This window comes from Protomyctophum bolini (genome assembly GCF_963924005.1).
Source record: "Protomyctophum bolini genome assembly, chromosome: 20".
Lineage (NCBI taxonomy): Eukaryota > Metazoa > Chordata > Actinopteri > Myctophiformes > Myctophidae > Protomyctophum > Protomyctophum bolini.
The window spans coordinates 28647072-28659571 of NC_137881.1; the positions used below are offsets into that span (position 1 = coordinate 28647072).

General features: G+C 43.8%; 2 protein-coding genes across 3 annotated transcripts in view; both read right to left on the minus strand.

Annotated features, from left to right (window-relative positions):
* Positions 1-12500, minus strand: part of phka1a (phosphorylase kinase, alpha 1a (muscle)) — a 292774-nt gene that overhangs the window by 216828 nt on the left and 63446 nt on the right. The gene's annotated exons all lie outside the window — the stretch shown is intronic.
* Positions 8013-12500, minus strand: part of hdac8 (histone deacetylase 8) — a gene marked incomplete at its 3' end in the record, with an annotated part of 25744 nt that continues 21256 nt past the window's right edge. The window contains exons 10-16 of the mRNA XM_080792319.1: positions 9291-9303; positions 9124-9136; positions 8952-8964; positions 8696-8708; positions 8444-8456; positions 8192-8204; positions 8013-8036 (exon numbers count right to left, since the gene is read on the minus strand). Of these exons, the coding sequence (XP_080648445.1) occupies positions 8013-8036; positions 8192-8204; positions 8444-8456; positions 8696-8708; positions 8952-8964; positions 9124-9136; positions 9291-9303 (102 nt within the window). The remainder of the gene's footprint in view (positions 8037-8191; positions 8205-8443; positions 8457-8695; positions 8709-8951; positions 8965-9123; positions 9137-9290; positions 9304-12500) is intronic.

The window sequence follows — 12500 nt, forward strand, 5'->3', positions numbered from 1 at the left end:
ACTTTCAAACGAGTCTGCGCGCACACACACACATGCACACACACACACACACACACACACACACAGAGTAAGATATATTCATTCACAGGCTTATATAGGGGGCGGGATGTGTGCACACACACACACACGCACACACACACGCACACGTACACGCACAGAGTAAGATATATTCATTCACGGCTTATATAGGGGCGGGATGTGCACACACGAGCACACGCGCACGCACACACGCACACACACACACACACTACACACACTTCCCCGGTGGTTTCCGGCGATTGAGCGCCACCGTGCCCCTGGACGACGACAACAACACAGGGCCGGACAGGAAGTGCCTGCCTTGCAGACAGGAAGAGAGGAAGTAGGAAGTGGAGGGGCGGGACACTTCCCCCCGCTGCCAATCTGGGGCCAGAGATTCCTTCCTGTCCCGTATGCCCCCCCCCCCCCCCCCCCGTATGACAGGGCTTCAGTGGTAGGAAAGTATAAGCAAGTAGATTTATTTTAAGTACTGTATAGGCCTAAAAAACCTAAAAAAAAAAAAAATCATCTTCTAAATCCTCCAGTTTTCTGAAATAAATATTTTCACGATTCTTCAAAAAAAAGCAGATCTACAAGCTATTTGGAGAGAAACACGATATGGGGCTCCGCCGCCAGCCATGACAGTCGTGTTACTATAGTAAAACACAAACACACACCCCACAGCGTGTATACAACCCACACTCAGCCTCTCCCACAAGGACTGTCTAAAGAGGACGGGACGCGAAGACCGCACGGGCGGACGCCATGTTGGCTCCATGGTAGGAAAGAAACTCCTTCAGCTTCCTTTGGTCTCAACTGCGCATGTTTCTTTCCTTCCATGGAGCAACATGGCGTCGCCCGTAGGGGTCTTCGCGTCCCGTCCTCTTTAGACAGTCCTTGGCCTCTCTCTCCCTGCCCTTCCATTTTTCCTCCCTCCCTCTATAGCCGAGACCACGTGAAAATTAACGAACTAACGGGAGTAACGCACCGTGAAGTAATGGTAACCGAGTTACTGAATTAACCCCGTAAAACCTGGGTTAATTTCTACTTGCAAAAAAGAGATTTCAACCTTACTACTGCTTTTTACTACAAGTAAGACGCGCAAACGCACGGGAAGCGAACGCAGCTCGTACATATTTGGGTTTTTTAAAGATTTTTTTTTAAGTTACGTTTGTGTGTGTGTTTTTTGTGTGTGATACAGCTGCGCCCTCTGGTGGCGGGCAGGTGGTGTTACAGCGTGACAGACAGACAGACACACAGACAGACAGACATGTTCTGCTAGGTCTCATAGTTAGTGCTCACTGCGTTGGCAACTAGGACTTATCAGAGGAAATTATGTAAAAATAAATATATATATATTTTAGCAAATTTTATGCACATTTAGAATAATTATTAAAATAATAATAATAATAAATTAATAATTTACATTTGGGAGATATCTTTCATAATAATGAATAAAACATGTTTTTTTTATTTGTGTTAATTTCAGCCTCTGTGGGGGGTATGATGACGTTTAGGTGAAAAAAGATCATAATTTTTATTAATTAATTAATTAATTAAAATATGGTGTATTATTGCAACGATGGGTGTTACAGGGTTAAATAAATTATGTGTTACAGTACGAGTTAACGGCCTCACAGTAACGCATTACTTGTGACGTCCCCCAACACGAGACATGACCACTAGACATTGGCTATCGATCAGTTATCTGTGAATACATTCTCAATATGTGTTATTTTACAGGCTGGGTCAATTCCCATCAGCCGCTAGCTACTGTAAATATGCTACATTTTCAACAGTTAAAATGTGTTAAACTTGAGATAAAACGTAATCACTCATATACTACATACTGCAATGAATAGTGAGCTTTTACACTGAACAGTATCGCCCTCTAATGACATGCCCAGCAAGCAACGTACTATTATCATTTTTTTTTCTTCTTATTTCACAATTATTTTCCCGAGGAAATATTCCCACTGGGCATTCAGAATGTCTTTCAACAAGACGAGACCTGCATGCACGGTCGGTCTCAACGCTTAACTCCTCTAAACTTTAAACTTGTGAACCGAGTTTTAAGTTTCTCCGCTTTTGCAATTTAGCTGTCAGAAGAATGTCCATGCAATACATCCACAGTGCAGAAGAAGTGAACCTTTCCTCCCCGGGGATAATAATGTTTAGTCGTCTACAGACAGAGAGAGGCAACAGAGAGTGGCTGGGGTTTCTTTTTTGTGTGTGTGTTTGTTGTGCTCTCTTTGATGTGATTGATTCAGTTGTCTCCACCAAAAAGCCAAGAAAGTTCAATCAATCACGAACGGCGGCAGAGAGCAAGATTGCTTTGAAATAATGCTAAAAAACAACGAGAGGCGCGTCCCTCTATAGTACGAGTGACCCAACAATAGCGGTTGAAGAGGTATATACTGTACTATACGGAGCGGCTCAAAGCCAAAACACATTTCTTTTTAACCATTTAGGCCGGTCGTCGAAATTTTTTAAAATGTCTTTTTTTTAAATGTTTTTTTCTCATGTTTCTAGATGAGATGTCAAGGACCCCAAAAATATTATGTAATATGCCACCGGTCCCCCCCCATCTGAAAATATGTTGTTCCATGGGGACCTCTCCAGAAGCAAAAGATTTGAGTTAAAAAACTGAAACTCTGAAAGAATATTCAAAGATTTGAGGCACATTTTGCACGATTTTTCAAAGATATAGCATGACCTATACAAGTTCATAGCGCGGCACTCGGGAGTGCCGCGCTATGAGCTTGAAGATCTGCTATTTTTCAATAGCTAAAGTCCTAAATGCTTAAAACACCAAAAGGGGGTTCCCGCGCAAAATGGGTTAAAGCCCCATTCATACGTTGTTCTCACGGCGGTGTCGCCCCGTCGAACACACCCGATCTACAAGCTCACGACGTGGCGTGAATGCGCCACGTTGTGGGCTTGTAGATCGAAGCGCAAACATCGGGGCGTGAGATAGAACATGGATTGAACCTGACAGCCCAAACTATCACAGACAGCCCCCCCCGACTTCAAACTCTGCACTGCACCGCGGAAACCCACAAATCGACGCGCACCGTGTTGAATTTGGACCAAATGTGTTGCGTTTGGACCGAGTTCAACTTGAAACGGTGTATAGCGTTACGCACTGGCAAACCGCTGCAAAACGGCCTTCAAGTTTGTGAAAGAGCCCCCCGTTTAAAAAGGGATTTTTAAACAGTTTCAACCTGGCGTTCGTTCCCCCTCCCTGTGTTTATCGGGGCGAGTCGTTATAGGTCAACACATTTTCAAACATGTTCAGAGAATTTATCCGAAGTAGTCAAAAATTTGCAAATCTACAAGTAAAGCTTCCAAGTACAACGTATCACATGTCATGGCGTATACTACTTTTCAGTATTATGACATTTCTATGACAGGTCTTTTCGAAAACTTTCACGATGTTCTCTTCAAAAATAAGAGAAAATATCAGATCTACACAAATGTACGCTTAACCCATTTTGGGGCGGGAACCCCTTTTGGTGTTTTAAACATTGTTATAATTTAGCTATTGAAAAATAGCAGATCTACAAGCTCATAGCGCGCCACCGAGTGGCGCGCTATGAGCTTGTAGGTCTGCTATTTTTGAAACATCGTGAAAAATGTGGCACCAAAATTGGAATATATATTTTTTCAGAACGAACGTTTTTAACTCAAATCTTTGAGAGAGGTTCCTGGAACAACATATTTTCAGATGGGGGTCGGCGGCCAAATACATATATATTTTTGGGGGTCCTTGACGTAAAATATTGGAAACTACTGACATAGAAACATGGGTTTTTTTTCAGAAAGTTGTCATGATTTAGAAGGTTTGTTTGTCTGGTTTTCTGTTGTCCTTTTTCTCTTTGGGGTGAAAAAATGTGTTTACTCTTGTATGTCATACTTGTGGGGTTTATTTAAGAGTTGCTGTTAATGCCACCATTTATTATTTTTCAACTCCAGTATTTAAATAATGCTTCTGTGAAAAAACCAATAAGCAATAACCAAATGCATGAAACAGGGCTATAAAGTGGTAAATGTGTTTAATGTTTAGCTAATCAAAGTTGAAACGGCGCAAGCACTGACGCTCACGGTGAGAGAGTGCAGCCAGGGCTCACGACAGACAGACAGTGTAACTGATGCTCAGAGGAAGTGCATTCCTCCACACACACACACACACACACACACACACACACACACTGCCCTGCTCTGTGTTAAACGCCTGCACCGTCTGTCTGGGTTACTATAGGTCTGAAAGTGGATATAGAAATCAGTACAGTACAGTACAGTACAGTACAGTACAGTACAGTACAGTACAGTACAGTACAGTACAGTACAGTACAGTACAGTACAGTATTTATTTTTGAGATTTATTTTTAAGATTTATTTTTAAGATTTATTTTTAAGATTTATTTTTAAGATTTATTTTTAAGTTAAGTTTTTTGAAGTTAAGTTTTTTGAAGTTAAGTTTTTTATGTTCTTTTTTTAGTGTGTGTATGTGTGTGCGTGCTTTTTTATGTTTCTTAAAAAAACCCCACCAAGATCACGCTCAGTGAGCAGATGGGAGGTTTTGGGTCTTTGCAAACTTATACGTGGACCCTGCAGCCATCTGTCCAACATCTGCAGACGCGCTGCATGGACAACGTCTTGGAGCACTGCGCAAGCTGGCCAACAAGCTCGATGGATGCCAAAGGCAGGTGCCAACATCTACAAAAACCCAGGTCAGGAGCATCATGGAGTATAGTCCTCCTGCCTTTATAGCCTGGATGAACGCCTCTCTGGCCACTCCCAAGCAGTTAGAACCTCATCCAAAAGAAGGCCTTGAAAACCACCGGGGTAGATGAGGACCTCGCCCTATACAGCGGTACGCCATCGGCAAGCTGTGTCATCGCCGAACAGTTGCAGCAACAACTGTTCTCTACAAGATGCACACTCCCGACTGTCCAGAGGACCTCAAAGCACTATACTATACCTCAAGCTCACACCTCAGGTCCAATCACCCGGAGAATACCACCAAGCCACGCTCTGGAAACCCCCCAAGTTAAACACCCAAATGCCTTGATATTGGAGCTTTCTCCACTCTGCTATGAGGACATGGAACAGCCTTCCCCCCCCCCCCGGTGGTTGTTGGAGACATTACATCTAGCTAGTGTTCACGCCTTCCAGAAGAGGCTGAACAAACAAACAAACACCTCCTCAGTATACGTGACTCTGTAATCCCACAGAGCTCAAGGACTGTCATTCAATCCAACATTCAGTTTAGACATATATACTGTAACGCCTGACTGAGTATAGCTGCAGGGTCATTGATAGGCTCTTTGAATGTATATTTTTCTCATAGCCTGTATTTGCTTTTAAGCTTAATAAAAGGTACCGTACATGTCTGCTATACAGTATAGGGTTGGGATGTTGGAACCTGGAGGAACTGGATCCAACGTTGAATCGGGTTCCATCACATTTGGAACGGTTTCCGGAACCGGTTTATCACAATTGCCAGAACCAGTGGTGTAAAGTAACTAAGTACTAATTTGTACTTTACTTGAGTATTTCCAATTCCCAGTACTTTTACTTCTACTCCACTAACATCTCAGAGGCAAATATTGTATACTTTTACTCCACTACATGTATTTGAAAACTTTTAGTTACTATAGTTACTTTGTAGATTTTTTTAATTCACGTTTTAAGATTTTCGATCTCGTCGGCTAAAATGGGGGGGGGGGGGGGGACATTTTTGATGACATCCCACCAGGAAATAACATTGAATGTTGCGCAACAGACGCTCCCCCCAGCCTGTGGAGCGATGCGATCGGTTTTGATATCAATAAATCTCCGTCATTTTGATCAATCTCCGTCCTGAGCGCTGCTGGGCCGTTACTATTTGACAGGACGGAGAACTCCGTTTACGCCGCTCGGGGTGTTAAACAGCAGCAGAGAATATAGCTCCCTCTGTCCTCTCACCCAAACTAACCCTTCGTTCCTATAGGATTTAATAACAATCGACTGGATTTGTAAAGCGCTTTTCCCAAGTGCTCAAAGCGCTTTACAACGGTTCATTCATTGGGAGGTTGAAGCGGCGAACAGTCGACGCCAGCGTCCTCACTTCCCACATTCACACACACCAACGGTGGCGGGCTCACACCGACCGACTCATTGGAGGCAATGCCCGGGGTTCAGTGTCTTCTTGCCCAAAGGACACTTCGACATGTGGACAGGAGGAGGAGGCCGGGATTCGAACCGCCGACCCACGGATCATTGTACGACCTGCTCTACATCCTGAGCCCCAGACTGTGACCCTTTGATTGTGACCGTAGGTTGCAGTTTACTATGAAAACCATATATGGACCATATATGGAGCGTGTCACGCCATAATTCATTACATATTGTTGATCTGACCTGTGTACACCCTGGAGATCCTTGATGTCATCACTATTAAGCCCATACATGGGAATGTCCATATATGGGCATATTGTTTCAGTCTCGTGATAACCAGTGTGGTTTGCCGCGACGCGAGTCACACTTGCTAATGGACCAAGTTGGTTGGATCTCCATAAATGGATCTGACTATCACCAGTAAGACGCGCAAACGCGGGAAGCGAACGCAGCTCGTACATATTTGGGTTTTGGACGTATAGCTCCATATATGGGCACAAAAGGGGCCAGGTCCACAACAAACAAATCACTGGCCCCTTTTGTGCCCATATATGGAGCTGAGTGGACCTGGCCCCTTTTGTGCCCATATATGGAGCTGAGTGGACCTGGCCCCTTTTGTGCCCATATATGGAGCTGAGTGGACCTGGCCCCTTTTGTGCCCATATATGGAGCTGAGTGGACCTGGCCCCTTTTGTGCCCATATATGGAGCTGAGTGATTGCTTGCAACACACTCCATATTTGGATAGCGGGACAGACAGACACACAGACACACACACAGACAGACATGATCTGCTAGGTCTCATAGTAAGTGCTCACTGCATTCGCAATCACGATGAAGGGTGACACCATCTCCATAATAGGGCTGACATCACATTATTCCGTACATCACCTGGATCTCCATATATGGAGCTGAAACCTATACTGACATCATCGACTGGATGGAAATGACGACACGTCACTCTGACATCATCAGGATAACCTGAACAGCATAAAGGAAGCCGCCGTCCCACCATTATGAAATACTCCAACAGGCCGAGAGACGAATATAGAGACAGGAACAGAGAAGAGGGAAGAGAGGAACCCAAAACTCATCCCCATCACAGTCCATTTACTGTAGAGAGCGTCCTATATTTGATAATGGAAGGAAGGAGTGAGTCCCAATACGTCCAGACTCGGGTCTCCTGCTCCGAGCGTCCATCTGCCGGCGCCTCCACCTTCCTCCATCAACACGTGAAGAGGAGGAGCCACAGCGACCTCCACCGCCAAACGCAGAGGAGCGAACAGATGCCCTCGGCAGCCTGTCGGCCAATCGACAACAGCCCCGTAGCCAGCCAGGAACATGGAGACATGGACGGACCAACGTATGACAGTCATCGACAGTCTACCGAGGATGTAACTCGGCCGGGAGACGTAAAGACACATCGGCCGAGTCCCACACAAAAGAAAATATACACCTGCAAACAGTGTGACAAGAGTTTCAGCCAGTTAGGTCATCTTAAGAATCACCTGCGTGTCCACACTGGAGAAAAACCATACCACTGTCGACAGTGTGACAAGAGTTTCAGCCAGTTATGTACTCTTAAGAATCACCTGCGTGTCCACACTGGAGAAAAACCATACCACTGTCGACAGTGTGACAGGAGTTTCAGTATGTCAGGTAATCTTAAGACTCACCTGCGTGTCCACACTGGAGAAAAACCATACCACTGTCAACAGTGTGACAAGAGTTTCACTATGAGCAATCACCTGGTGTCACACCAGCGTATTCATACGGGAGAAAGACCATACCACTGTCCACAGTGTGACAAGAGTTTCAGCGAGTCAGGTAGTCTTAAGAATCACCTGCGTCTCCACACTGGAGAAAAACCATACCACTGTCAACAGTGTGACAAGAGTTTCAGCGAGTTAGGTAGTCTTAAGACTCACCTGCGTGTCCACACTGGCGAAAAACCATACCACTGTCAACAGTGTGACAAGAGTTTCAGTATGTCAGGTAATCTTAAGACTCACCTGCGTCTCCATACTGGAGAAAAACCATACCACTGTCAACAGTGTGACAAGAGTTTCACTAAGAACAATCACCTGGTGTCACACCAGCGTATTCATACGGGAGAAAGACCATACCAATGTCCACAGTGTGACAAGAATTTCAGCGAGTTAGGTAGTCTTAAGAATCACCTGCGTCTCCACACTGGAGAAAAACCATACCACTGTCAACAGTGTGACAAGAGTTTCAGCGAGTTAGGTAGTCTTAAGACTCACCTGCGTGTCCACACTGGCGAAAAACCATACCACTGTCAACAGTGTGACAAGAGTTTCAATGACTCAAGTAATCTAAAGAAACACCTGCGTCTCCATACTGGAGAAAAACCATACCACTGTCAACAGTGTGACAAGAGTTTCACTATAAGCAATCACCTGGTGTCACACCAGCGTATTCATACGGGAGAAAGACCATACCAATGTCAACAGTGTGACAAGAGTTTCAGCCAGTTATATAGTCTTAAGACTCACCTGCGTCTCCACACTGGAGAAAAACCATACCACTGTCGACAGTGTGACAAGAGTTTCAGCCAGTTAGGTAGTCTTAAGAATCACCTGCGTCTCCACACTGGAGAAAAACCATACCACTGTCGACAGTGTGACAAGAGTTTCAGCCAGTTAGGTAGTCTTAAGAGACACCTGCGTCTCCACACTGGAGAAAAGCCATACATACCACTGTCGACAGTGTGACAAGAGTTTCAGCCACTTATATAGTCTTAAGACTCACCTGCGTCTCCACACTGGAGAAAAACCATACCACTGTCGACAGTGTGACAAGAGTTTCACCCAGTTAGGTAGTCTTAAGAGACACCTGCGTCTCCACACTGGAGAAAAGCCATACATACCACTGTCGACAGTGTGACAAGAGTTTCAGCCACTTATATAGTCTTAAGACTCACCTGCGTCTCCACACTGGAGAAAAACCATACCACTGTCGACAGTGTGACAAGAGCTTCATTCAGTTAGTCAGTCTTAAGACTCACCTGCGTCTCCACACTGGAGAAAGACCATAGAGCTGTAAACAGTGCAACAGAGTTTCAATCAGTTATGTAATCTTAAGACTCACCAACGTCTCCACACTGGAGAAAAACCATACCACTGTAAACAGTGTGAGAAGAGTTTCAATGACTCAAGTAATCTAAAGAAACACCTGCGTCTCCACACGGGAGAAAAACCATACCACTGTCAAGCACCGTCAAGCAGCAGCGCCAGTGCCAGAGATTCACGTAAATCTCTGGTCAGTGTCGTAAAGAACACAACACTGACCTCATCAAACCCTGGATAGCCATACATGGAGAGCTCCACCCGGTTATTATGTCTGTGTCTTTGTTACGGACAACGGTCCTTCTGATTATTTGTTATTTGTTTAAGCATAACTATTATTTATGGTGTCTATTAAATTAGGATAATAATTATAAGTTTGTTATTATGTTTTATGGCATGTGACAAGTTGTATTTATTTTGCTACAGTATACTCAAGTGAATTGACAGACATGGCGCCTCTGAGTGACAGGTCCCTGATTGGACCTGCCCCTCTGTTCCTTATTGGTTCTCCCCGACAACACCAGTTTCCTGTTGGCTGGGCACTCTTCCCGTCTCTGTATAAAAGCTCAGTTGAACTTGGCCTTCAGCAGCAGAGACTCCATCCCTCTAGTCCTCTCTTGTGCCTGCCTTATTGTTTCCGTTTGTTCTTGTTTCTGTTTCGCTACTAGTTCACCGTAATTGTTAATTTGTTTATGAGTTTGCCAACTAAGTATTTATCATTGCTTAATAAGAAGCCCGGTTCCTACTCCACCATGTAAGGGGTGCCAGGTATGTTCTTTTTTCAACTTATTGTAATTTTGGTTAGTTATAGGTTAGTTAGGGATTTAGAATTGTCTTTTGTTTAACATTCTGTTAGGGCCTTTAGGTAGGGGTAAACTTTTGATTTCCAGTTAGATTACGTTTTGTTAGAATAGCACCTGCACTCTGAAGCCAAAATGTGAGAGTTGTGAACCAGAAATGCAAAATTGTCTCTGCTATTGAACAAAAAGAGCGACTACAAATAAATTGAAGTTCTTTTCACCCTGTCTCCTCGCAAATTATGTCATGTCCCCTTCACCCTAGACGAAGGTCCATAACAGTCTTTTATGCCCATATATGGAGTTCTTTGTCAGGCATGCCCAAATATGGGGTCTATGCAGATGTCAGAACATAATAGTGATGTCAGAACCGGCCAGCTCCACTCGTTTAAACACAAACATTGCATAACACAAACATTGACGACGAAGGTGAGGACGCAAGTCCTGAATGGCCGGAATTAGATGATGCTCACTTCACCAGTGTGAAGTGAGCGCCCCTCACTTCACACGGGTGTGATTTTTAATATATATATTTTCTTTTCTTTTCTTTTTTTTTTTTACTTCTACACCAAATCTCTTTGCCCATCTACGAGCTCACAATGCACAGAACGTTGAGCTTGTATACAGCTTGGTAATTTTCTGCAAGGGTCACCCCAGAATATGGACGCTATAGATTTCATTGTGGACCCCCCCAGGGGTCCCTGAGAGAGTTCCAGGGGGTCCCCAGCTAAATGATAGTTTGGAACCAAATGGACCCTTATGGGTCTGAAACCAAAATGGACTCTAACGGGACCATTTGGTTCCATTTGTACACTCTCAGAGTTACATTAACATTGATTTTTACAATATAAATTGGGGGGTCCCAGAGATAGAAATGCCATTAAATGGGGGTCCGTAGACTAATATGCATGTCAAACTGGGACGGTCCTTGAAATTAAACGGGTTGAGAGTCACTGCTAGAGCCGTAAAACACTTCTCTTATGGGGGTCCCTGGCATATCTCTTCAAATAGGGGGGCTAAATAGTAGTAAATTTGGGGGTCCTTGACCTGAAAAGGTTTGGGAACCACTGCTTCAAAGAAACATCTGCCCCCGAGGCCACAGTGGCCTTGATGTCCCGCACACTGCCCCACACTACCAACTTACTGTACATACAGTATAGAAGATTTTCCACTTCTGCCTCTCCTCTCAATGCTGTTTTAGACACCAGTGACTTTGTTGAGATTCTGAACTTCTCATTGGGCAACAGCAAAGTGAAACGCTGCGGCGCACATTAACCAGTAGTCTCGCGTATAGACAACTATTCCACAATCTACCAAAATGCTAGTATATATTATAGAGTCTGGAACTATACACCTCCCAGAATCAGAGAAAGGAAGCTGCCATCTGTTTCGTCATTTCACCTTGCTGCGCCCATGCATTTGGCCTTTGTTTCCTCAAACAATTGACAAGTTACACCAAAGGCCAAAGTGGCCTTGCCCCCTAAAAAGGACGACATTCAGAAAGAGTCCCCCCGGCCAATAGCACATGGAAGGTCCACAATATTGTAAACAAACTTACAAAACCTTCAAACTTGAAAAATTAAATTTGAAATGAATCAATATTTTACTAAAATGAAAATTTGACATTTTCAAACAATTAGTTTTGTGTGTGTGTGTGTGTGTGTGTGTGTGTGTGTGTGTGTGTGTGTGTGTGTGTGTGTTTTTCTTTTAGAATGACTTTGAACGCAGCTCAGCCAATCATAATTCATGACTGGAACCAAAGTTATCACTGTTAACTAAACGTAATGAAATAATGATGAACTAGATGTGGAAAACATTTTACTTCATTGAAAAAGAGGCTTTAGAAAAATTTACTGCAAAAAAAAACTATACCACAAAACAAATTAAAACAGAGTAAAATATAAAATATAATCTTGACTGGCAAACGGAGTATTTTCATATTACAGTATTGATACTTTTACTTAACTCTTCCATCGCCACTAGGGGGCGCAAAAAGGCCCTGACTGCCAGTTTCTATAAAAAAAAATATATTTCATTTTTATTTTTATCTTTTTCTAAAAAATACATTGAGTTAAAGGGGAATACCACTCATTTTCAACATCTTACTATGTCATTGCGTGGAAATAATACAAAAACGCAAGGTCTGAAACTGGAGTCTGTAACGTGGGATAACAGTGACCAGTAACATTACGAAGTACATCTTCGTGACGTCACTGAGACGTACTTCATAATGTTACTGATCGAAATGAGTTGATATTCCCCTTTAAGAAAGAAACGCGAGTACTCTTTCTACCGCGGCCCAGTACACTACATACCTCGACAAAACATCTCACAAACACCAGCCAACCTTCTCGAAAGAGAAACCAAGTAGGTCATCACAACAATCCCCCCCTCCCCCCCAATCAGGGACCCTAACTATAACCTCCGACCCCGTA